At 48.7% G+C, this 27,190-nt stretch overlaps 1 protein-coding gene across 1 annotated transcript in view; it reads right to left on the reverse strand.

Moving 5' to 3' along the window:
* Window positions 1-27,190, reverse strand: part of Ino80 (chromatin-remodeling ATPase INO80) — a 243,752-nt gene that overhangs the window by 147,287 nt on the left and 69,275 nt on the right. Inside the window, exons 24-25 of the mRNA XM_071679441.1 lie at window positions 14,734-14,828; window positions 14,367-14,439 (exon numbers count right to left, since the gene is read on the reverse strand). Coding sequence (XP_071535542.1) covers window positions 14,367-14,439; window positions 14,734-14,828 — 168 coding nt within the window. The remainder of the gene's footprint in view (window positions 1-14,366; window positions 14,440-14,733; window positions 14,829-27,190) is intronic.

Consider the following 27,190-nt stretch of genomic DNA (forward strand, 5'->3'; position numbering starts at 1 on the left):
GACACTCGTACCCTGCGCGGCTGGCGTATGTGGTACGCACTAAGCACGTTGAAGTCTGCCAGTCTTTGAGTCTGAGGGTTCTTACCAGTGGTTGCGGAGCAATAAATATGACGAAGAATGAGTCAAAGACTTTGAGTCTGAGGGTTCTTACCAGTGGTTGCGGGGCAATAAATATGACGAGGAATGAGTCAAAGACTTTGAGTCTGAGAGATATCAGTGCGTCGATGAGTCTATGGGGGTTTCTATTCTTAAGGGCGCGGGTGCGCACTTGAATACCAGTATGAGTCAGTCAGTCAGTTGGCGTGCCTGTCTGTCCGTCTGCCTGCCCGTCTCTCCCCACCAATATGCATCAGAGCAAATCCGGACCTATGCAACCACGGTCATGTTAATCAGTTACGCAACATGGACTTATACAACAATAAATTTTCTGGACAGGTGGACAGGGGGAGATGGAGGGGAAAGAGGCCTGGGGAATGGAGGGGGAGTAGGGGGAAGTGGAAGAGGAGGAAGGGGTGGCAGAACCGGGTATGGCAAAAGGTTGGGCCATACTCCCCCCCAAGCATGCTGCAGTCTCAGATCTTCCTCTTCTCCTTATCCTCTCGTCCAGCAAGCTGCTGTGTCTCACAAGATCGATACTGAAACAGACCGAGCCTCGAGCAGGGCGCCGTGACACCTCCCCTCTAACCCAAAGTTACAGCAGGGGCTGGGTGATGTCATAATGCCACATGCGCATGACACAATGCCCGAACTCTCCAGGCAACAAATCTCCTCAAGAAGCTTTCGCTTATATGATGAAGAAAGGAAGCACAATCCTACATGGTACTTCCCGCGCACTGCTCGAGCGCGTCTCCAGGCACCCCTTCTCCATTAACCCCTTCACCAGGACGGTGCGACCCTTGACCATGATGACCTGGCCTCTGAACTGAACCTTGAGATCGCATCGTTGTGCTTGAGGAGCCGAGAGCACCTCCTGCGGAAGACTTAACACCCACCTGTGGCAGGGAATCAGTGCGCCCGTCCGTCACACACACACACCCCTAGCAGTTGATGCTCTCTCTCCTCCTCCTCCTCCTCCTCCTGCTAGTGATGGGCATCACGTCCAGTGACTGTCGTGTGTGTAGAGTGGCACACACGCCACAGGTGGTGCCCGCCACACACACACACCGCACACACACAGACACACACTGACACACACACACACACACCTACTCTACCTACAGGTCAGGCCTCCGTGGCCGGAATGCGATATCACCAGTTGCCACCGTCAAACGACCTAGGCAACAGGAACCGTTTGTTCATTCCCAGTGTCAGGTAGTGGTTGGTATTCACCAAATGTTATTTCCAGGTCAGACCGTGGTGGCATGCACCAGCTGTCATCTCCGGGTCAGCCCAGGGCACCTCACCAGTTGCCATCTCCGGGTCATGCACGAGCAGTCATCTCTGGGTCAGACCGTGGTGTCATGTACTACCCGTCTTCTGTGGGTCAAAATCGTGGCGTCATGCACCAGCTGTCATCTCTAGGTAAACCTAAGACGTCACGTACCAGCTGTCATCTCCGGGTGAGACTGTGGTGTAATGCACCAGCTGTGTTACCTGCAGATCAGACTCTGGTGATGTACACCAGCTATCGTCTCCAGGTCAGGTGTTGACGGCATGCATCAGATGTCATCTCCAGGTCAGACCATAGCGTCATGCACCAGCTGTCACCTCCAGGTCAGAGCCTTAAAGAGTCATGCACCAGCTGTCGTCCCCGATAACACGTGCTATCCCCGGGTCGTGACGTGGGCACGCTGGCGTGAAGGCGATTCCGACACAAAGAAAAAAAATTATGATAACCGGAAATTGTGTTATGATTTTTGCGAGGGGGCCATTATCACTGGCGACCCCTGACCCCGCCTACCCCTGGGCGCCAGCTGACCCAGGGAGCAGCCCACTCATTAACTTGAGAAAATTTTACTTAATTTTCGTTATCATGAGGTTGTGCTCTGCGTTATTTGGCAGAGGGCCGGGCGCACAGATTCCCTGTTATTTCATAATATTTCCATGACGACAAAAGCAGCAACGTACGAAGACTATCCCCCGGTCAAGACTTGGGAAACTGGAACATAAATACTACCTGAAACGTAAATCAACAAATACGTTTTTGTATTTCTGAGTTTTACTATATTTTGTTTTTGTTTTGATGCTCAACTTAATCAGACCTTTTCCTACCCATGTTTTCATCAGGTAACTAAAAGTCAGAGCTGGGAGCCTAGCAGCTCAGCAACACATCCCCACCCCAACCCCACCTAGTTGTAGTTCCAGAGTAGTTAGTAACACTTGCCACTACCCGAGGCAACACTGCAACACACCAAAGGTCAACACATCCTGGTGAGTACCACAGGTCTTGCTCATTATCGTCTTGTGACAGCGGGAAGAACAGGACATTACACGTCGCCGTCATCATCATCAACTGCAGCGGTTAAAGCTAATCAGAACACAGTCACTGCCTGATGCTCTCCCTCATGTGTCAACCATCCACCAGCCTGTGAGGTAGATGCTCTCCCTCATGTGTCAACCATCCACCAGCCTGTGAGGTAGATGCTCTCCCTCATGTGTCAACCATCCACCAGCCTGTGAGGTATACAGACTCCACCACCCACCCACCCAACACAAAAATCATCCATGAGCAACACCTTCATCATCCCAAACACCAGTATTCCAGAAATCCCCCTCAATCACTCCTCTAACAACTCAATACCACAACACTCCACCAGTCTTCCAACACCCAAACACCCACCAGTCCCTTACCACCCTAAACCCTCGTGCCAGTCCTTCCACACCCACTCAACTCATACCTTCAACATCACCGTTACCCTCTCGTAATCTCACACCAGTACCTCTAACATCCCCAACATAACCTTCAGCATCCCCAACATCATCAATATCTAAATTCCAACTCCAGCGATACCATCAATATACCCATAACCATCAGCACTACAGCACCCACAACATACAATCATCATCTCAAACACTCCTTTCACTCCCTCTAAAACCCTATCATCTCCACCATCCCACCACAATCTCCAAAACCAAGTCATTAAGCTCCCTACACCACCTGAAACATTCCCCAGCAGGCTCTCCAACCACACCCGGCAACATCCACACACCCACACCTCTCTCCACCACACCCACACCGTGACCAGTGCTGGGGGTGGCCAGGCGGTGCACTTCCTCCTGGCATCTGCCGGCACCATGGCCTCCGCCACCCACCAACCAGCCTTCACCACGACCCTCGTAACTTACCTGGTCCTTGTCTTATGTCCCCTCCTCACGCAACCCGAGCACACGTTCTTTTACCCTGGCCTGCAGTCACATCACCAAGGCTCACAGTCACGACCCCAGGACCAAGTCATGTCTCACACGAACTATCACGTCAACTGGGCAATCACGTCTTTAAAGCACTGTCACGTCTCTTTTATGACAGCAGTCCCATCACCCCAGCAATCACGTCTCTCAACATCACCACGTCATCGAGACATGGTTAAACTGGGAATTACCCCTATGGGTTGTACCATCTAGTGGTCATGTTATACACCCACCTTGTTGACCACAGGGGAATACTGACCTTTCCTTCTGAAGCCTCGTGAACTTAAGTGTCTCCCGCCACCCGTGACGTCACAAGAATACCTACCATTCCCGTGAAGTCGTAAGTACACGCGTCATGCCATCGGTGACGCCATGAGACAGGAAAACACTGGTTTCGGAAACACACCAAGATTGAGTTCAATATCGCGATCAATATGGAGGCGGATGTTGGGTGCCACGGGTGGGCGGGACGGCTAAGCAAAACCCCTTCTCTCCTGCCACATCTGTTGTCCCAATTATCAAGTTATTAGTGCATAAATCAGGGAAGGTGCGTCGCGTTGCCATTAGCCGGACGGGTAGTTACGAATGACTCTCATTATCCGGCCGTGGCCTAAAAAAAAAATATATTCCCCACCGCAGGAAATAAAAAAAAAAAAAAAACGCATACCATGGGAAACGAGCAGTCGGGGAAAATCAACCAAATGACTAATTTGTCTTTGTCAGGAGACATTTTTTGGAAAGTCTCTCTCTCTCTCTCTCTCTCTCTCTCTCTCTCTCTCTCTCTCTCTCTCTCTCTCTCTCCACAAGCCATGGCCAGTTCATTTACTTCCATCAACCAATCCTAATTTCCAGCTGTGCCCATCAGGTCTTCTGTTGACTGACATCATTTCAGCCACTCTCTCCATTCATCCATCAACCCTTATGTTCTCCACTCCTCCAAGATCCATCATAACATCCATGTCCTCCCTTCATGATATCATCCACTCTATTCATCCATCAACCGTCACGTTCTCCAATCCCTTCCTCCACCAGTTATCATATCCTCTCCCCCCTCCCTTCATCTATCACTCCCCATGCTCTTCATTCACTCCATTTCTTTTGATGTTCTTCATCCACCATCCCTCTACCCTTCCACTCCTTTCCTCTTTCCTCCCTGACCTCCCTACCCTATACCCAGCCCTCCTGGGGCACGGTGGGGAGGGGCACTTTGGAGGGAGGTAGGGTGGCGGGGTGTCCAGGTGTGAACGAAGCGCCCGCCTGGTAATTGGGTGAATCAGCGCCCGCGTAACGACCCTCGCTGCAGACAATTAAATCACGTGCCCGAATTGCTCATTAATAATGGTGCCGACGTCACGTGACCGGGAGTGAGGGAGGAAGTGAGGGGAGGGAGGGAGAGGGCAGGAAATGTATAACGATGGAAAACGTTTAACCCACGTTAAGTAACTGCCGCCTGGCGTCCACGGGTTCCCCCGGCGGCGGAGACGTGCCACCCGCCTGGCACGGGAAGTCCCCATGATGAGGGTCTTCATGCAACATATCAGGCACAGGATGAGGGACTTCATGCAACATATCTGGCACATGATGAGGGGTCTTCATGCAACATATCAGGAACATGGCGAGTGTCTTATGCAACATATGTGACACATACCACATCATGAACTCTAGGATACACATGCTACTTGAAGTGCTGTCTCGCGACCCACCCAACGCGTCACCAGTCGCGACCCGCTGCGTTAGGAGAGATGCACAAGTTTCCCTCATCCCGACTGGATGAAATCACAGTTGCATAGCCTCCTCTTTTTCAAGTGGGCATTATAACTTAACTTTTACACATGGGCTGCCGATCGGCTACTTATAAAATGATCCAACGTGCGTCATGTCCACGTCTCTACCCAATCTCACCCCTTACAGCGCACGACCGGGCGACCCATAGGTATGATGATGGCTCTACCTATAAGGGATTCGAGAAATCTGCGGGGCAGCAGCTGCCTCCTCCGACCTGCAGCTGCTCCCGTACGCAGGTCCTGAAGTACCCTCCGCCCCTTATCCTACACAACCCACCACCAGCCCTAGAAGGACTACGTATCAAACAACAGCCAATACACTGCTCGCGACACACTACGCTACTTTCTGACACACAGCAACTCCCATACACTCCAGTATCCGCTATATATGAGCGGTACTTTTATCTGTAGAGACATCATTCTACTTGTTTCATAAGTGGGCAACTTGTGTCAAGGTATGTATGACACACGACACGCTAGGGCAGGCCAGGAAGTCCTCATGACACGAGACATTACCCATGGTATTCATAACGTATAATTCACAAGAGGAGAAACTACAGGAATTTTCATGGTAGCCGAGTAAAAGAGTCGACTGGTCAGCAGCAGCGGCGGCGGCAGTCTGCATGACGCACTAACTGCCAGTTAATCAGGGCGAGGTAATCATAATGAACAGTTGTGGCCCCACCGGCCAATTAAGCCAACAAACGCCAATTTGACCCTCCGACAGAGAGAAAAAAAATATATCGATAAAATTTCTAACAACCCATCATAATGTGACTGGGGCATTTTTCGCCTTCAACTTCCCCTCCCCCCCATCATCCACCCCAAGATCGATGCCCCTACGGAACACCAATACGGCCCTTATGGTACCGTCTGGCCGACCCTCGGCTGCCCCTAGCAACCAGTATCATTCCTACCAGCCCTTAAGTTACGTTTATCATGCTTATCATCCTGGCGTCCAACCCCTACAACCTTATCATGACACCAGTCTTTATAGTCTTCCTTTACCACTACCAGCTCCCCATTATTCCAACACTCTCCCCTCCTCCACTCTCCCTTCTTCCTCCTTCCTCTACTCTCCCTTCTTTCTCTTTCCTCTATTCTCTCCTCCTCTTTCCTCTTGTCTGGTCTTCTATCACCTGTTCTCCTTTCCTCCATTCTATTCCTCTCTCTCTCTCTCTCTCTCTCTCTCTCTCTCTCTCTCTCTCTCTCTCTCTCTCTCTCTCTCTCTCTCTCTCTCCTTTCTTACCAATCCCAGTGAAACACTCCCCCCCCCCCTCTCTCGCCTCCCCATCCAGTCACCTCTCGCCTCCTCCCCCACTCTGGGTCGGACATAAGACAACACCAGGAGAGGTGTGTCAGCCCTTGGCCTCATTACCGTCACGGATGATCACCACATTCTCCGAGGCCCGCTCAAGCTTCACTCAGCACAGCGCAGCTCAAGCTTCAAATACCGTAGCCAGAAAAGCTTCCGGCGTGGGCCGTCCTCTATTCTCACATCTTACGAGTCGCACACGACGTTTCAGCATCAATCAAGCGCCCCGACGCTCTTAACTCTACAACTTCCTGATCTAAGTCGTCCTCGAAGATCAAAACTCGAGAGTAATATGGTAATGTAGTTTCCAACCCGCTGGCTGCTCCCAGACTCCACCAGGTAAACACTCGAACTGAGCAAACACTTGAGCTCTTCATTCTTCAAGGCCAGGAAATCAAAGACAGACAACCGGGCACGGACCGCAAGCACGCACCGTGTTGGTGTGTCTGGATGTCTGCCTGTCAGTCTTGTTCGTCTGTAGATGTGTGTCTGCTGTAGTGGGAGCGTCAGTCCGTTAGTTTTCTGTATGATGGTGTGTCCATACTCTCTCTCTCTCTCTCTCTCTCTCTCTCTCTCTCTCTCTCTCTCTCTCTCTCTCTGGCAAGGACGCACGGGTCTTCTCCAACACAACAGAGTGCAGTCTCCTCTCACTGGCCCACTGACAGCCGTGCAGCCGGGGAACTGCGCGCCAGAAGGGGACAACGCCTGTTGCTGACCACCGGGGCACACCACCACTCATGACCTCAAGTGAACACCGCCACTAACCTGAGCACAGGGAGCCCAGGTCTCACGGCCGCTCGCGCAAGATAACCCTGAGTACGATCCAACCCCCTTAAACACGAGGGTTTAACCTCCCGAACATATATGTTAACCCTTATACACACTCTGACTCATCCCTTGTACATAATTATGATTTAGCCTTAACACACAAAAACGATGGCCAAAACTCTTGAGTAGAATTCGACCCATTGCACATACGAATTCAATCTCTTTAACACCTTACCTTGTGCCCTGGAACACGATAACACCCCCCTCCCCCACAAACACAAAGGATTTCAACTTGGAGCATAATGGCTTAAACACTTTGAATTTTTTTCCCCATCTCTGTCACCCTCCGCAAGATCCTATCGATTAGTTCTCTGTGCTTCTGTAAGTCTGGTGACTAAATAAGTTTAACTTCGTGTATGATAAGAACAGCTCGCTCAATATCAGCCAGCAGACAGTTTGTGCTCCTACGGTGGGACTCTTAAGCAAACCTTAAAGTTCAGGGATGATGTCGACCCACCCTTCAATCCCTCTCACACACAAATTCCTGCAGCTTATTTCCAGCTTAATCATATTCATATCAAGGCCTCCTCTCACCATGCCCCATCCTCATTTCACTACCCATGTACCAGACCAACTCTTTCCTTCCCCCATAACCTCGACATTACTCGAAAAGATATTCAGGTAGGCGTTCTGCCCTTTTTTGGCAAGTTATTTACATAGAGCAAGAAAAGCCATGGCCCTACGGCAGCATGCCATAGGTGACCTTAAACTCATTTCGAGAGAGAGAGCTCTACCGACATGAGCCCTTCGTTTTCTTCCAGTAAGACAATCTATCTACTGATCTATCTACCCAGCATATTCATCCTCCCCCAATCTGGTATAACTTCACTCTTGTTTCCAGTCCACCTGCCTTCTCTTTGCTCTAAAACGGAGCTCAAACTCTCTCATAAAAAAAAAATCTAAGAGGCTTATGACACATGACCTCCTTCCCATGTAACCACGTTGCATCGAGGTAGGTTCTCTCCCCTCCTGGGTTGTACACAAGTAGGGCGTCAGGTGTGGCATGAGCGACACCGCCAGTCTGTGATCCGTAACTTGTGTGAGCATCTGACTGACTGTGTGGGATAGTGCGTCATCATGTGGGCGTGGTCGTCCGTCTAGGGACGGAGTGACCGGGAGCAGTCCCCCACCGTCCCTGGCGGCCACCCCAACTAATGGGTGGAAGGCCGGTAATGTCTCATAACCTGGAGGAAATCCTCACACGGCACGACAGGCAGAGCGTCTGCTGCGGCAACATCTGCCGTCCGTTCATTTGTGGCCAGACAGAACCTTCCTTCTGTCCATCCGTCTGTCCGTGATGCCTGAAAGCCTCCAGTCCGTCTGTATGTGAGGCTCGAGAGCCTCCAGTCCGTTTGTTCGTGAGGCCCGAAAGACTTCCGTTAGTCTATACGTGAGGCCTGAAAACCTTCTGTCTGTCTATACGTGAGGCTTGAAAACCAGTCCGTCTGTATGTGAGGCCTGAAAGCCTTCCGTCCATCTCGTGAGGCCTGAAAGCCTTCCGTCCGCCTATTCAAGTTAACAACACATAAACCTTGCCGAAAAGATTCTCAAGTGGCTCAATCCAAATATAAACATAACCGTGAGGTACGACGGTACGACCCTTAAACACGACGCTAAGACCCAAGAGCACGACGGTACAATCCTAGAGCACGACGGGATAACCCTCCAGCACGCTGGTACGACAACTGAACACGACAGATCGACCCTCGAAAACGACGGAACGACCCATGGGCAGGATGGCCTGGCCTTGAACCTGATCCTGGACTGAGGTCAAAGGTTGCACCCGGTCACAAACATGCAGCTGCTAACATGTACAATTAAACAAAATAAATACCTACACATCAAAAAAGATAAATATGGTCCGTTTTTTCCGACCAACTCTTTTCCGATGACAACAACACATTACCCTAATACCATACGGGAAAAAAAAACATGAAATGTTAACAAGCGGATCAGTCATACGCTTGTAAACGAAAAACAAACTAAGCGAATAAATAAATTCACTCTCAGCATAAACAACGGACATGCTGTCGACATAGACAAAAGTCTGCCAGTGTCACCCTCCAAGTGTACCCAGAGCCTGCAACATAAGCCGGCGGTAAGCCACACACTACTGCGCTAAGCTACAGTTACAAACACTGCGTTAAGCCACACTCAAACACTGGGGCTACTCCACAACCAGGCACTAAGCTATGCCCACAGATAGTCACCAAACTAAGCCACAGCCAGATACTGCGCTACGCCAGAGCCTAACACTGAACTAAGCCACAGCCAGACAGGGCGCTAAGCCACAGCCAGATACTGCGCTACGCCAGAGCCTAGCACTGAACTAAGCCACAGCCAGAGACGACGCTAAGCCACAGCCAGACACGGCGCTAAGCCACAGCCAGACACGGCGATAAGCCATATCCAGACAGTGCACTAAGCCAGGGAGAGCGAGCCAGCACAGACACTTCCCCCCACCCCTACCTCCGCGTGAAGATCGCAGCAGCCACGGTAAATCCCTCTACATCAGAGTAAATCCCTCTAATGCCGGTAATCCTCATTTGGTTGAGCAACCGGGCGGCTGGACGGCCTTCCCACGCCAGCTCTCTCATATCAAACTCGGCCCAGACAATCTGTCTTTACTCAATCTTTTTATCTGTCATGTACACACACACACACACACACACACACACACACACACACACACACACACACACACACTACAAGCAACAACTGACCAAAACCATATATATATATATATACATATATATATATATATATATATATATATATATATATATATATATATATATATATATATATATATATTGTATCTTAAAAAATACCACTTTCAGTACTTAACTGGTCAAATATGACTTTATACGTACAAATTCTACCACACACACATATGTGATCATCCACATACGTGATCATTCTTACAAACCTGTATTATACCTCAGTCATTTCCTAAACACCAAAACATCAGTAATGCTACCAACATCACCATGATGTTTTCGACACATTATATTCAAACCTCCATTATTTTCTTCTGTCTTTCCGTCAGCTGACTTGGGTCAGCATCTTCCACAACTTTTACGCAGTATAGTCACGACGTGCACATGACAAAATAGCTTAAGGAGACGAATGGTTATTCTGAAACGTAATCACATCGCTGTGCAATGTCAACAAAAGCTTTACGGCACATTGAGAATTTCAACTTGGAACAGTTTAATCACTTGCACTCTGAAAAGTTCGAATGCAAGCCATTCGAACCCCTTCATCCCAAGGTGATTTAAGAAGATTAAACCCATTAATACACCTGGGACCTCTTAACTCGAACGAATTAAGAAAAAAAAATCTCAATCGTGGGCTGTTTATACCAACGATATTCTCACAAAAGTTCCATCATTGATCATCCACTTATCTTTTGAGATCACGGCCCTGGGGGCTTCTCTTTTACAGATCATGGCTCTGGGTACTTACCACGCACACCTAAGCTTTCTATATTCGGCCCCGGAAGGACAATCCTTTGAGCTACCGCGCACCTCTACACAAGCTCATCAGATCCCGCTTCTTTGGATCCACAAGTGTGGGGAAATCCTGATCATAATTCTCTTATGGCGTCTATAATCGCTTTGGTCCTAGCTAATCTCTCGAACAAGAAGAGAAGAGCGAGCCACAGGCCTTCTGCCAGTACCTTATCTTAGTATCATACGCCTACACAAAAGAGGACCATGACCTCCATTTAATATACTTATAAACATACCCATGCACGGTACTTAAAATACAATATTGCATGAATATATGACCCTTCCGGGTACAATACTCCCGTAACAAAAGTGACCAAATTCTTGAGGACGATGAAGAGAGTCATCGCAGTCAAGAGGTTAACTCACTACACTCGAAAGTGTTAAAGTCAGCGTACGATACCGTGCGTTGTAGCGGGTCCCTGCGTGATTAGGATCCGACGTCTAACGCGACCCATACCCAAATGTAGCCATTGGCATGTGACAGGTATGTGTACGTATCTGCCAGCGTTGTGTGCTTCAAGACCGGTTTACTCGGCTGGACGGTCAATGGCTCAACAAGAATGTTATTTACCATTAATGCTATTTATGTATTTACGAGAAGGGAGGAAAAAAAAAAATGTCCTGCAGTTTTTCTCAAACAGAGAGTACAAAGCATTCACGACGGGTGATCAACTGCACTTCAACTCTCGTCCTATTTCTCCAGTGTGCCTCAAATGTGTCACGTACATGTCCTTGAAATATCACGTACATGTCCTTGAAACAGTCTTAATCATTCGTTGTTCCATCGTAAAACACCATCGCTTAATGATGACACGAGAAAGGGAATAACGAGGAGTAACGAGAACATAAAAATGGATTAACAGTCGATCACCCGACACCAAAGCGTTTTAGGAGAACGTAAAAATTCCAGGGGTAGAAAACTTGAGAAATATTGGGCGTCATCGGCAGTATTAAACCATGAATGAACGAGGGTCGCCTGGTACAATGTCCACCTCTAAGACGAACAAATGAACCAACCCCTGAGCTCTGTGCTGACGATGGATCTCTGACAAACAACTTCATTAGGAGAGGCAACGATGGCCAATTCAAAACATTCTCCTACAGTCATTTGGCAAAGTTAACGTTGATGGGTCATTAACAAATAGCCTGACCTTTTCTGTAAACACGTTCGGTACCGCTGGGTCAAAGCTGGGCTCGCTTGGTGGTCATTAGTGTCGACAGTGTTTGTACACGTGTCAGTAATAGGTGTTCATTACCTTGCGCCCCTCTCGTCAAGGGCGTCTCAGGTCACCTCTCGTGCAAGGGCCAGCTCGGGTCATTTATTCCACCCAGGGCACCTCAGATCTACTCTAAACTCAGGGCAGGTCAAATAACCCTCCTTCCTACCACCGAAGCTCAATGCACCTCTCCCTCAGGACAGCTCGGGGTCAACCCTCACTCATGGAAGGTCGGGACACCTCCTTCCACCCCTCTCACTCTCCCTCCCCATCTGGTAATAAGTGATGATGCTTCTCACTCTAATGTCCATCCCCCTAGCCCCATCCCCACGGCATAAGCATTTTAACACTTATTTCAAACTCTCTCTCTCTCTCTCTCTCTCTCTCTCTCTCTCTCTCTCTCTCTCTCTCTCTCTCTCTCTCTCCATGAGGCTTCTGAAGTAATTAGTTCATGCCAACAATAATGACCATGAAACAAATTAGACCAAAACAAGACCACTTTTCAGATACACCGAGGCGTCGGCTCAACAAGCAGTTTGTCAATTTACCACTATTGTGCAATGTGTGTGTGTGTGTGTGTGTGTGTGTGTGTGTGTGTGTGTGTGTGTGTATGTGTGTGTGTGTGTGTGTACATTAGCACTCATATGTATGTATTAAGATGTGGTCTGGTCTTGTCCAGCGCAGTTTATGTTCTTATTAATCATCATTAACTTGTGGCATTTCATCCTTACGGAACACAAAGCTACCAGAATTTCCACCACAAGCACCCACGTCAGATGCTATAAAACTTGGAACTATACCTTCCAACAAACTGTCTCCCGACCATTCATAACCAGTCGCTTGTTACTATCCCGCCCCGAGAATGATGGCACTCCTGGAGCGGAACAACGACGGTCGAAAACCTCATGACAAAGAGTGCTAGACGCGACCCACCAGACCAATACTAAGGAGAGAGGTGAGGTCCTGGGCCGGTGTGGCTGGGTGAAATAAAGAAAGGATAAAGGGTTCGCTGAGGAAGGCAGGAGCGACAACAACACCAAAATCATCAGGGGTGACACACACACACACACACACACACACACACACACACACACACACACTGGTGATGAGAAATGATGGGCTGCCAGGTAATGACTCGGCTGCCCATCAATCAACCAACGTTACCGTCATCAATCACAGTGTGTGTCCGTCATCACACGACCCTCATGACACCGCCCAACTGGCTCAACCACAATGACTGTTCCAACTGAGGAATACTGAGCCGTAAACTCGTAGATCCTGTCACTGCATAGCATTATTTGAGTCTGGGTCTCCCTCCCTCCAGATCTCCAAAAGAAATCTTCCGATGGATACAGTTAACTACCGTGTTCATGTTCAACCATCATCATCTTGCACAGGACCAAGTAAGTGAGAGATGAGGTAGTCCCCGAGCATCCCTTGCATGATGCTGTTGGCACTGACGACACGCACAGCCACACAGACACAGCGGCTGCATGGTAGTGGTGTCGGAGGAGATTCAGGATGGGCAGCCTCGGGATGGCTGGATACACAGTGGACCTCGGATGGGTCACCCCTCTAGCCTGTAATGGACCAGTCCAGCCCCTGGCGCCACACAAACCTCCCTGAGTGACGGAGCCGGGGGCCGGGGTCGTCCCTACCGCCCTCAAGTTTACCATAAACACAAAATCTCCCCCTGAATATTTCCCTCCTCTAAACATGGCACCAATACTTTTATTCGCACCAATTAATCATATCACTCACCTCTGAATCGTGCAGGTAATGCATCCACAGCTTGGGGCATGAAGTCTTCTTAGCACCTGAAACACTAGCAGGCGTTTATGCCACGCTTCAGGGTTCGTTTATGGCATCTGACTTTCCATGGGTACACACAAGCGCAGATACACAAAGTTCTAACACACTTTGGAAGCTGGGGTGTGACAGTGTGAAGGGAGCCCCTGGCAAGCCAGTAAGAGAGGGCCCAGACCAAGCCTTTCACAAGAGACACAAATAAGAATGACGGTGCTAGGAGGTAATACGGCCTGGCAGTAGGGGTACTTTATGGAATTGGGCACAAAGGAAACAGTAGAGGTACCTCACACAGGGCCAGGTGCAAGAGACACGAAAGAGAAGACAGGAGACTTATGTGCCTTACATGGGGCCAGGTACATAACATAAACATTATAGGAAAGAAGAGATGTACCTCACATGGAGCCACCTACATCCAAGAGAAACGGTACGAGAGATAGCAGAGGTACCTCACATGGAACCAGGTTGGGGAGACGGTACAGGAATCAGTATAGGTACTTCACACGGGGTCAGGTACAAGAGAGACGCTACAGGAGACTGTAGTGGTACTTACCGTGTCTGCCGCCGTCAGGTTGATGCCTACACCTCCAGCCCTCGTGGACAGCAGGAACACAAAAATGTCCGCCCTGTAACACCGACCAGATAACACTCACACACTGTATACACATTTGGACCTACAATAACAAGGGTTCTAAACATATATCCATCCTTTAATCCTTTCAATTATTTTGTTCAATATAAAAAATCCAATCTTGCTCAATTCATCTGTAATGTGTTCAGCACAGCAGGTGAGGATTCACGAAGGTGAATGAAGAATGACTAGTATAAACAGTTTGAGGAATCAAATAGTATCATATAATAACAGAGGAGACAGTACAACCACCCTGTCATGGCGTGTGGCGGGGGGGTACGAGACTCACCTGGTCTGAAAGTCTGCCACCATGTCGCGACGGTCGGAGATCTTGGAGGAGCCGTCCAGCCGCATGAACTTGTGCTTCCGGTGCCACATGTACTCCTGCAACGGTAAGCAACACTCATGATGAAATCGTGCATCCTGCTACGGCAACACGACTGACAAAGCTACAATTACACACGTTTCTGTAGCGGTTATGAATGCCCTCGTATATTCAGGAGGTCACACGATAAACCAGACATATTCTTGCAATACCACCGGTAAACGACGGTAAACCAGTCTTTTCAACAGTAAATAAATTGAAATATCACTTAGTATGCTAAAGGTACTACCACAACAGTAAAACAAATATCATAGTTAACTAAATAGTCTTTCAACAGTAAACCTACAGCTCTTGCCAGGTATACTAAAGGTGAAGCATTAGCACAGCAGTAAATGTACGACATCACACGGTAAACTATGTACACTTTTTCGATCGGACCCACACCATGACGTCAGCCAATACGCTATACATGTACTCACGTAGTATTCTACAGGGTGGCTAAAAAGTCCGGACACACGGACGAAATTCACTGTTTATTCTGTTCAATTTTTTTCTTTTTAATTGTATGACAGGAATTTGCATACATAAACATTTGAATACTCAATACTCACAGGTTTGTTTATTCAAGTTCATGATTTACAATGTGAGCATTTATTAGATAAACGGCAAACACTGAATTCTGATTATGGGTCCGGACTTTTGAGACAGACACCCTGTATTGTCCATAACGAGGTCGTTCGATAAGTTAATGAGTAAGTCTTCCTCAAACAGATGTAGTAATGACGTCATACGTTATCTACCCTCCCATCGCAAAAAAAAAAAAAAATAAAATAACGTATCCATCCCTGATGTTACGTGAGGAAAAAAAAGAAGGATGAATCCTCCCCAGCTGCCATTCTCGTCTCCCCACATACTGACACCCCTCACCTCACCATCACCCACACCCGGCGTTACCACAACTCCCAACCACGTCACATGAAGTGTCGCCCCACAAAGACATCCCTCCACCGCCAACCGTGCAGTCACCACCATCCCGCCACACGGACTCGTCGTGTCACCACACCCACCACCACCACCACCACACCACAGTATCAAACCCTCCAAATCATTACCGCCTCTGCACCGTGGCTCAGCCTGACCTTAATCCCAACTTCCAGAAAGAGGTGATGCAGGCGCCGTAGCTCGCATGAGGAGCTGTGGTCCCATAACCTCCTCATCCACCACGGCTGCACGACCCTGGAGCACGATAGTATGACCCCTGGAGCACGACGGTACGACCCTGGAGCACGACGGTACGACCCTGGAGCACGACGGTACGACCCTGAAGCACGACGGTGCGACCCTTGAGGACGACGGTACGACCCAGGAGCACGACGGTACGACCCTGAAGCACGACGGTGCGACCCTTGAGCACGACGGTACGACCCTGAAGCACGCCGGTGCGACCCTTGGGTATCATGTCCAAGCCCTTGATCCAAACCTCATGGGTCCCGCTCAGAGGATGGTAGCAGTGTCGTGCGCAAGGGTCACATCGTCACGCTTAGGAGGTCGTATCCTTGTGCTTGAAGGCTTGGTTATCAAACTAAGTTCCCCGGCACCGTCCCCTCACCGCTTCTCTATAAGATCTCTACTAACCCTGTGGCCGACAGATCCCTTCTTCAGCTGTGATATATATATATATATATATATATATATATATATATATATATATATATATATATATATATATATATATATATATACACACACACTGGGTGATGACCAAATGCCACGCCAAGGATTCGAACCCATGCAGGGCCGACCCCGGACTGGTCCCTGGTAACTCATGGTCGGTAACGTTAACCACTAAATCACGGTGGCCTCTGTGTGTGTGTGTGTGTGTGTGTGTGTGTGTGTGTGTGTGTGTGTGTGTGTGTGTGTGTGTGTTATAAAGCAACAATCTACGCAAAATTTCTGAGTGCCATTCTAACTTCCATGCAGGCGAGCAAAGAGAGTTACAAGGCTGGAAGTTAGGGGGCGGCGCGGTGTAGCGTGGCGGGCCCGGCCAGAGTTCACTCCGGGCACCGTAAATCAACCCTCGGGCAGGATATGTTGTGAGGGGAGCAGCAGCAGCTGGCCGACCTTGGCCCGGTGATGCTGGCCCGGGAGCCGTGCACGTATCCGGACACATACGTCAGCAAGGTAATGGCCATCAAACTGGCCAGGACGCTCATTACCTCGTGCTGCGCTCAGATTTGCAGCGCTCGCGGTCACGAGGGGGCCCACCTAGCCCTTGCCTGGCTGCCTCCAGCACCAACCCCACCCACCCAGGCTCCGACGTCACGGTGCAGCCTCCAGACTTGACACGAAACCACACTCAACCCCGCACTGAGTCATCGTACTTCGCAGTTCTTGTGTTCCACATATATTTGTCGTGGTGCTGGTGAAATAGTCCACGATAGTCATCGTCCATGTAAGGCTTCACGGTATTAGGTGGCGAGTCCCGGTCTTGCCCGGAATATCTAGGCATGTTAATGATGTCCTTGTATCACCTGTGCAACAACAACTGCATTAACAAGGGTAGTCTTCAAAGTCATTATGTCACTCGTGTTACAAAAAGACGTCGTAATTTATTCACATTATCTTAAGTAATGCAAGACACAATCGTGTCAACTAAAACATTCCATTCCCTTTAACCCCTGCGTGTTATACGATGTATCATATATCAGGCTTGAAAAATAAAATAATCTGACATACATACGAAGGCATATCAATGTAATTTTTACTTTTCCAAAAGAATGAACGAAGAAGGGGGCCAAGTGAGGATTTTTCCACTTAGGTTCAGTCCTCTGCTCTTGACGCTCCCTCGCTCACGCAAGAAATGGCAAAAATGTATGAAACATACTAAGGCAACCTGCATTCCATGTTATCCCACCGATGATTCAGCAGCAGCAACAGCAGCAGAATCCCCATCAACAGCTCCGATAACAACACCTATGGACTGTCTGTTAACCACCTTCCCTCATCACGTGGAACTACATCCATCCAGCTGGTCAACACCAGCCAGCACCTTAACTCCCCTCAGGCGCAGACTGTAACCAGTCCACGGGGTAAATCGAAGGTTACAGTCATTAGAAAAAAAAAATGATATGCGTGTCTAGGGGGGGAGGGGGGGAGAACGGTGGGGCAGCACAGCTGAGAGATCCACAGAGAGATTTATCGCCCTTTACCACCTCTTTATGGGGATTTATCCGCGTTAAGGGGATTATAAACAGCTGATGCCGGGATGGCTATGAACCGTGAACGCTCGACCCACTCCGGGAATTCGCTAGATTTATGCTCCGGGATCTGTCTGATACTACCCGCCCTCCCTCACACACACCCCACTCCTCACGCTCGACTGTTCCCCGCTCAGTAAGATGATCGCTGACCTGAAGACATTGTACGCTGTCACATGCAGTTTTAATACGCGTTCAACCCTGCACTGATTACAGTAATTCTGGAATGCTCGCGTGCATCCGTCTGCAGCAAACTGTGCAACATACCTTATAGCCAAGTTTATTTTCTTTTTTCTAGCCAAGTTAAATTCTATAAAATGTTAAAAACCTACACATTTCATGAACACAGTACTAATCGTATTTCAGAGTGGTGGCGTCCCGTTCGTGAAAATCTAACCTGACAATTAGAAGTGAAAACTGTCAACATTGGCCGCCACGATCTACCCATTTTTCATTTTACTCGGTCTTAAAAATCAGTTGGTCGGTCAATCAACGTCCACCTCTAATCTCAGTGGTCACCACGATCAAGAAAACTCTTATCTCGGTTTCTTTATCCACGTATACCTTTATATCTACCTACCTGGAAGCGAGTCTGTCGCATCCCACCGTTGAAACTGTCATCTACATCTACCTACAGGTAGATGACATTCATTAAATCAACTAAACAGCCTTTATAGCTCAAGTCTGTTTACGTTAGAGGAATGCAAGTGGCACTTTATACTCCCGTGGGATATAAAACCGGGATGAGCACACAGCTGGTGGTACACAGGTCGAGCCTATGATATCTGCACCTTTATGAATGACGTCAGCGATGGCGTAATGTTGAAAGACAATACCCATAGACTGTTATGCGTGCCTCTTCAACCTTTACACACACACACACACACACACACACACACGCACACACACATATATACATATATATACATATATATATATAGCTTCTATAGGGTAATCTTCACATTCCTCTACAATTCCTTGAAGCTCGTACGATTCGGAACCTCTCCAACGAAAGCTTGGAACCTTCTTCGTACCACGTAACAGGATCGAACTACAAAGAATGCATTGTACAGCCTTGCACGCTGGACCAAATAACCCCAAACCTTGCTGTGAATTTGGCTTACAATAATAATGACATGCCCCACACGAGTCCTCCTGTGCTCTCCTAACGATATTCGGACTCCAAGTGAGGACCTCCGACACCCATCACCGACGCCAGTTCTAACAAGCCGGATTATTCCGTTCCTGCAAGCGAGTCGCATGCCTTTCACGAATGCCATATTCCTCCCCTGATCCCCAAAAGGAAACTGGAATCTCTCTCTCTCTCTCTCTCTCTCTCTCTCTCTCTCTCTCTCTCTCTCTCTCTCTCTCTCTCTCTCTCTCTCTCCGTATCCACGTATGTCGCCTGATTCTCAGCACTGTCCTCGTCTCCGTCCCCTGAAAGGCAGAGGAGGAGCCCCCAGGAAGGCAGACAGGTCAAGATAATCCGTCGGGCGGGGGAAGGCGAGGCGAGGCGGGGCGAGGCGGGGTGACGGGCCTTAATGTGGGAACGGCCACACCTGCCCAGCTCCTTCCCCTCCCGACACACTCGCCCCAAGTCCGCGAGATGGACACTTCTGTTTCGGGTCTTGTCATTTCTGTCTCTTCCGGTGACGTAACTTTTTTCGAGATTCCATCTCTCCTTTTTAGAGGGGGTTATTTATCATTTCAAGAGCCGCCGTTCTCTGTCCAACATGCACACTTGGTCTTCCAGTGGGGTTGCACCTTATTTTCATGCATTGATTACGTATCTATTCCAGTTTTTCCTGAACTTTCACTGATTAATACACAGCTGCCACTTATGACATCCGTGGTGGCCATCTTTAAATACACCGTGGCAACTATTGTTTTGGGGCGAGAAACGTTTCTTGCACTGCCACGCCAATGGCTCCACTGTCGTAAATGTTTTTTTAGATAATAAAAGAAACACATAAACAGACACACATAAATATGTGTGTATGGATGGCATATATGCATACATGTATGTATACTCATATCTTTGTTATCACCGCAGCCAGCGAGGGACAGAGCGCCCATGCGAGCACTGTACCACCGTAGACCATAAGGCACACACACTCATCAGGTCCAGGCCACACACACAGCAGCAATTTTTCCCTCACCCATTCCATAGGTTTTCCGTTATTTAGTACCGTTCAACGTCCAGCCAGACACTGTCTGGCATACTAGACAATAATTCTACTGCGGTTTCTACGACAGGTCGGTGGACGCTGAACGTAAAAGCATTCTTTAGGAGAACTGTGAACTTGTCTACATCCTCTTTATGGAACAATGTCATACGAAGTCAATTAGTGAAATGTTTGGATCAGCAGTGGTCTCGTTCGGTTAAATATCTAATTTCAATACACACTGCCTCAAAACCCAATAGAATATATGTAAAGAATGACACACACAACTTCTATCAACATCCCTACATTCATACCAGTGACACTTCCCTACAATATCTCTGTTACACATCCAAGGGCGTCATTTCCTTTATACCAAAACATTAATCCTAACCCCATGGTTCTTATCAACAAAACATCACTACTTCACTCTCCATCGCCATGACTGACCTAAAGCCATCGGTGGATGAGAATTAACTTCATTGGGAAAATCAAAACAACTGGATGGTCATCACTGCCAGCCAGCCGCTCCAGCAGCATAAAGTTATGACCGTAGCCAACGTCACTCAGCCGGACAACACAAGGAACGCGAAGCCTCAGGCCTCCACCAATGACGTCCAAAGCTCCATTCATGCCTGGTCAGCTGATTGGCAAGGGCGTCCCAGCGCACGACACCAGCTGCTGCATCCTCACTATCAGGCAGGTGCCAGGGTCTGAACCGTGGTGTTGTGTAAGACGGGGGCTGTACAGGTGAGTATGAGGCAGGGGCCTGTCCAAGTTATTGAGGCAAGGGAACCATATGGAAGAGCTATGAGGCGCAAGAGACTGACCGTCCACGTGAGTATGAGGCAGTGCATGTGACTATGAGGCCAAGATCTGCACTGGTAAATATGAGGCCTTGGACTTTCCAGGTGAATATGAGACCTTGGATGAGGCAGATGAGTATGAGAGCTGGCAATGTGGTTGGTTTCCCAGGTGGTGTAGGAAGCAGGTATCGGCTGGCGTGGAGTCATTAGCTGGAGGTGCAGGTGAGGCCAGGAGGGGGACAATGCCTCCAGACCTTCCTCAAAGATCACGACAATTACATGTAATTCCTTAATGACTCAGTGAATTAGCAACCAGGCCAGCCCGCACGGTCCCGCATGTCTGTACTCCAGTATTGGTCGACATTCTCTGGACAAATTTACTGTGTGTGTGTGTGTGTGTGTGTGTGCGCGCGCGCGCGCGCGCGCACGCTTGTGTTTGTAATTACCGCTTTGTACTATGAGGGGAAGGATTTCTACACGCTCGGGGGCCCCATCCCTTGAACTTTCGCTACTATCATACAACTCTTTAAACTTGTACGTGTGTGTGTGTGTGTGTGTGTGTGTGTGTGTGTGTGTGTGTGTGTGTGTGTGTGTGTGTGCGAACATAGGAGTAAAGCCATGATACATAAGAGAAGGGGCAAGGTGAGTGAAAAACTCTATCCCCGTAACACACAAGTAGTACTCACACACAAATATTCCCCGTCACAGGGGAAGCCAATTTAGTTTCAGGTTCACAAGTTTTAACTCAATACATGAAGGTCCCCATCCTCAATACGCGAAGGTCCCCATCCTCAATACATGAAGGTCCCCATCCTCAATACATGAAGGTCCCCATCCTCAATACATGAAGGTCCCCATCCTCAATACATGAAGGTCCCCATCCTCAATACATGAAGGTCCCCATCCTCAATACATGAAGGTCCCCATCCTCAATACATGAAGGTCCCCATCCTCAATACATTAAGGTCCCCATCCTCAATACATGAAGGTCCCCATCCTCAATACATGAAGGTCCCCATCCTCAATACATGAAGGTCCCCATCCTCAATACATGAAGGTCCCCATCCTCAATACGCGAAGGTCCCCATCCTCAATACATGAAGGTCCCCATCCTCAATACATGAAGGTCCCCATCCTCAATACATGAAGGTCCCCATCCTCAATACATGAAGGTCCCCATCCTCAATACATGAAGGTCCCTATCCTCAATACATGAAGGTCCCCATCCTCAATACATGAAGGTCCCCATCCTCAATACATGAAGGTCCCCATCCTCAATACATGAAGGTCCCCATCCTCAATACGGTGAGGCGCCTATGTCATAATAAGTCTAGTTTCAACTGGCTTTACACATGAAGGCATCATTTAACAAATCATATGTTTACATTATTTGCAAAGTTCAACAACCTCACGATTCCTTTCCATCAGTTCAGAGTGAAAACGTTGACACTGTATTACATTCTCAATAAAAATATATTTAACACCTTTTATCATTGTCCTCAAACTTTTTATTCCAAACTCCCCTCCATTTTCGTGTTCTACTCTGAATCCAGCCACTATCTCGTCCTTACTCCAATTATTTCCATATGTATCAAATCCTAAACCCCGTATATATACACATTTCACTATATAATTCTATACTCCTACTCTTTTTTTTTTCTAATACCTCCTCTTTCCTATAGCTCCATCTCTCTACATTTCATTTTGACAACGTCTATCAAGTGTCCTACAAATGTTCACGAGAACCTATCTGGTTCCTCCTGCTGCCGTGTCGTCTTTTGCCGTGGAATCGTCCCACTCGTTCCCAGCCAAGCCAACGTGTGCCGGTACCCCCTAAAGAATGTAAAATTTCAACCCTTATTTTCTAAATTCCAATCGTTACACTGACGGTATCTTCAGATAAGCCTGATCCACATCCAGATCAAACAACAACATTCCTTGCTAAGCCAGAGGCTCTCCGGCCTTCCTGGTGACGAGGGAAGGTCATCAGCCTTCCAAGTGACGGGGGAAAGTCATCAGCCTTCCAAGTGACGGGGGAAAGTCATCAGCCTTCCAAGTGACGGGGGAAAGTCATCAGCCTTCCAAGTGACGGGGGAAGGTCGCCGCCCTTCCTGGTGTTGGGGGAAGGTCATCGGCCCTCATGATGACGAGGGAAAGTCCCCGGACTTCCTGGTGAAGGGGGAAAAAGTCGCAGGCCTTCCTGGTGACGGGGGAAAGTCTCATGCCTTCCTGGTGAAGGGGGAAAGTCCCCGGCCTTCCTGGTGACGGGGAAAGATCAGCGGCCTTCCTGTTCACAGGGGGAGGTCCCCGGCCCTAAAATAACCCATGGGACACTCATATCCCATGCAATAATGACGGTCAGTTTTTAATTGCGGTCAACCATGTGGACGGCGGGACTGCACGACAGCCCAAGTGAAATCACAACACCAGAACGACATGTTTGATTTATATCATGTAAATGACAGGTTGCGCTAACAATTAGTGGCAGATTAATTCAATATTTAAAGGGATTAACGAGATAATCCCTCGCGAGCTGGATGCGTGCAAGGAATTACCTTTTGTGTTGGGGAAACTGCCCGGGGGGACCGGTCCAGCAAACAGCATGACCACGTCACAAGCTGCCTCAAACACTACCAGCATCCAGTCGAGTCTCGAGTCGTCAATCGCCACACAGCTTTACTAGTTTCCCTCTAGTTCATCTAGTATTTAGTAAGCACTAAACGGCATCAGAAGTCATCTCCACCATGTACAGCACTTCCAGTATCTTCTGTTCCTGGAAGCCGTTTCACCATCTAAGAAGTCATCTCCACTATCTAGAGCACTTCCAGTATCTAGAGCACTTCCAGTATCTAGTGTTCCTGGAAGTCATTTCACCATCATCTTCGGAAGTTCTAAACCATGTCTTGAGTCATGTCAGCTCTGGAGGGCATTCCAGTCACTAGCTTTTCCAGCCCCGCTACCATTTCTCCTGGCCCAGCTCACCCTTCCACACTCATTACTACCGTCCGCTAGCGCGGCACCAGCTGGGGGCGACAGGAGGCACTAAACCCTAAAGGGAACACCCATCCCTCCCAGCTGCTGCAGCTGAACCAGCTGGCAAGGCATGCAGAGGAGGAGGGAAATGAGGAGGGGGTGCTTGTGCCCTGTACGGGGGGTGTTGGGGGTGGATTGTGGTCTAGGGTCAGGGTGGGGAAACAGGTCTTAAAGCCTACGTGGGAGGCGACAGAATGTGATGAGTGTGGAATACATCAGCCAGGGGTCAAGGCGAAGGTCCAGTACTCTGGGGTCACGGCGGGATACATCAGCCAGGAGTTACCAGGAAGAGATAAATGGCTGGGGCCACGATTCGCCAAGCAGACCAGGATAAAAGTTGAGCCAAAGCCGAGTTGAGTATTCTGAGGACAAGGCTGGGGAGCAACAGCCTACAGCAGACGTTCCAGGGCCGGTAGACTGAAGCCATTACGGACGACGACGAGTTTGGGGTCAAAGGAGTCGAGATCCGACGGTTATCATCAGGTCAGTGACCCCAGCTTCTTAGAAGGAATGACGTTAATGTATCGCACACGAGGTGAACAAAAGTCTTCTATACGCTCAGAGTGTGGGCAGCCAACGTGTTATTCGAGATGATCTATCAGCTGCTGGTGAGTTATGGCCGCCACGCTCATTGGGAATACCGCCCGGCATGCCACCACCTCGTTACACGACGCTGTTGTATTACCCGACACCTCTACACCACGGTACACCACGCTACAGTATCATCTGCCATTACGTATGCCACGCTACATGACGCTACACTAGTACCCCATGGTACCCCTACATCACAGTACAATACACCACAGTGTTTGACACTGTAACCCGACACTATGGTACATAGCTCTAATGTATCATCTAACGCCCCTTTTATCAGTGGTACACGACGCTACGTTACCATGACATCCCCTCACACCTGATGGTACACCACAACCTTCAGGACGGTGCATAACGCACCAGAAACAATCTGAGTTCTTAACGAAAGAAAAAATCTCAAGAGAGGTAATACCGTCTTCCTAGTCACTGGCTTCTGGCAGATCCAGTACAGCCGGGGCTCCGCTACATCTTCCCCTCCCAAACCTTCTTGGGTCAGTAAAGTCGTTTACTCACACCTGAACTGTCTCCATTACTTACCATACATTACCATCCTACGTGTACCTTTGCACATTCCTCTCATCTTCCCGATCCCTTCCATTCCTCTCTCTCTCTCTCTCTCTCTCTCTCTCTCTCTCTCTCTCTCTCTCTCTCTCTCTCTCTCTCTCTCTCTCTCTCCATACAGTTCTCCCTCACTTCTCTCCACTTCCAGCCCTCGCCAGGTCCGCTGTGACGCGTCGTGTGCCTCAGCTGCATTACCGTACCCGGCGCGTGCGTACCCTCTTCCTCGCCCGCTGTTTGTTCAGACAATGACCACCACGAGTACCCTTAACGACATAATAAACCACTGTCCACGACTGTAATCCTCACCTCTGGCAATCACTAAGGATTGTGCAATGGCACATTAAGGATTACAGAGATTTCCGTTGGCGTAATAAGCGATAATCCGAAATAACAAGATAATAGGGATAGATCCGTAAAATATTTTCCCTGGACCACACTCTGGTAACGGCCACAGCCGCGTATCCTATAACGCTCGGCGTTAATTACATCTAAACAAATCAGCGCCAAATAATCGTGGGAAAACTGCAATGACACCCGGCCAAAGAGCCCAACAACAATGTTAACCTGAATCGTGTAAGTTTCTGGTCTCTCGAAGACTACACCCATATAGTGCTGCCCACCATCTACAGTGCCCCGTCCGTGTTTCACGTCATCAAGTACGACGGTTCGATCCCTCGGGTGTGATGGCCTGACCCTTTGACCTGACCCATTAAGGACCGCAACGTTGTGTGCTCAAGGGGTTTTAAGAAGAGTTTCTGATGCGGGATGCCAAGCGGTGAAGGTGCTGGACTAACTTGCATCCTAACCTATGAAGATGCTGGCCTACTGACATCCTAACCCATGAAGATGCTGGTCTACTGACATACTAACAGATGAAGGTGCTGGAGATAACTTCGTCACAGCCTATCAAGCCTTCCGCTGTCGTCCCGTCCTTCGCCTCTACTCCTGTCCGCCACGTCTCCCGCAGCTCCTCCCCGCCACAGAAAAGTTACCTCAGCAACATCATTCCTGTAATGCAGCCGACCCCCAGCTGTGGCGACAGCAAGCAACGAGACTGGTTTAAGGGCTCGGGGTGCTCGTTCGAAATCTTAAGCCGGAAACATTACTTGCCTTAATTTTAAACCTAAAATCAATTCGTAAAAGTTAACTTCCTGCTGACTGCTGTCCGGTCCATATCTCGCGTCATGTTGGTACTGGCAGGCAAGTCGGCAGCCGAGGTCTGGGGGTATACGTAGCCTGGCCGCTTTACACGATGTGTCCGCACGTATTGCACGTCTGTCCACCCGCGTTCAAGTTTTCCTCAACGCCTTTTTTTGGACATCATTCCTTTACGAATGTGACGCGATGGAAAATTAGCAGAGTTACAGAGTGGAAAATTAGCAGACATTGTGATTGGCTGTACTGCTTCTCTGTTTCATTTGATGACACACAGTACACAACGGGTCCAACTCGCCTCAGCCTGGGGGCCCCCCCCCCCAAAAAAAAAATAGCGTGGAGGCAACCACATGCCACTTGTACTTGACGTTAAAGCAAATAGCTAAAGCATGAACCACCTCGTCAGAGGACATAAAATGTCGTGAAAAATGCCATGGAACACAACATCTACGGCTGAATCTCCTCGACCCACGAACAATACCCCTGTAATATATATATATATATATATATATATATATATATATATATATATATATATATATATATATATATATACGCGGGTTCATCTCTCGTGCTGACACATACTACACGTCCCCTCGACCGTTTCCGTTCGCAGTCACAGACACGGAAGATGGTCGGTATCAATACCAGCATAAATTTGAATCAAACATACGTGAAAGGCGATAAAATATTACAGGGGTCATAAATCTCCCGGCTATGCCAAGAGCTGAGTTACTTACTCGCTTGTTGCAACAGCGTAAGACGCGGCCGAAAAGGAGGCCACGAATTATGGGGGTTCCTAAGCTGTGTCTGCTGCTGCTGCTGCTTCAAATGACCCAGAAGCCCGCTACAT

This window comes from Panulirus ornatus, chromosome 29 (assembly GCF_036320965.1).
Source record: "Panulirus ornatus isolate Po-2019 chromosome 29, ASM3632096v1, whole genome shotgun sequence".
NCBI lineage: Eukaryota > Metazoa > Arthropoda > Malacostraca > Decapoda > Palinuridae > Panulirus > Panulirus ornatus.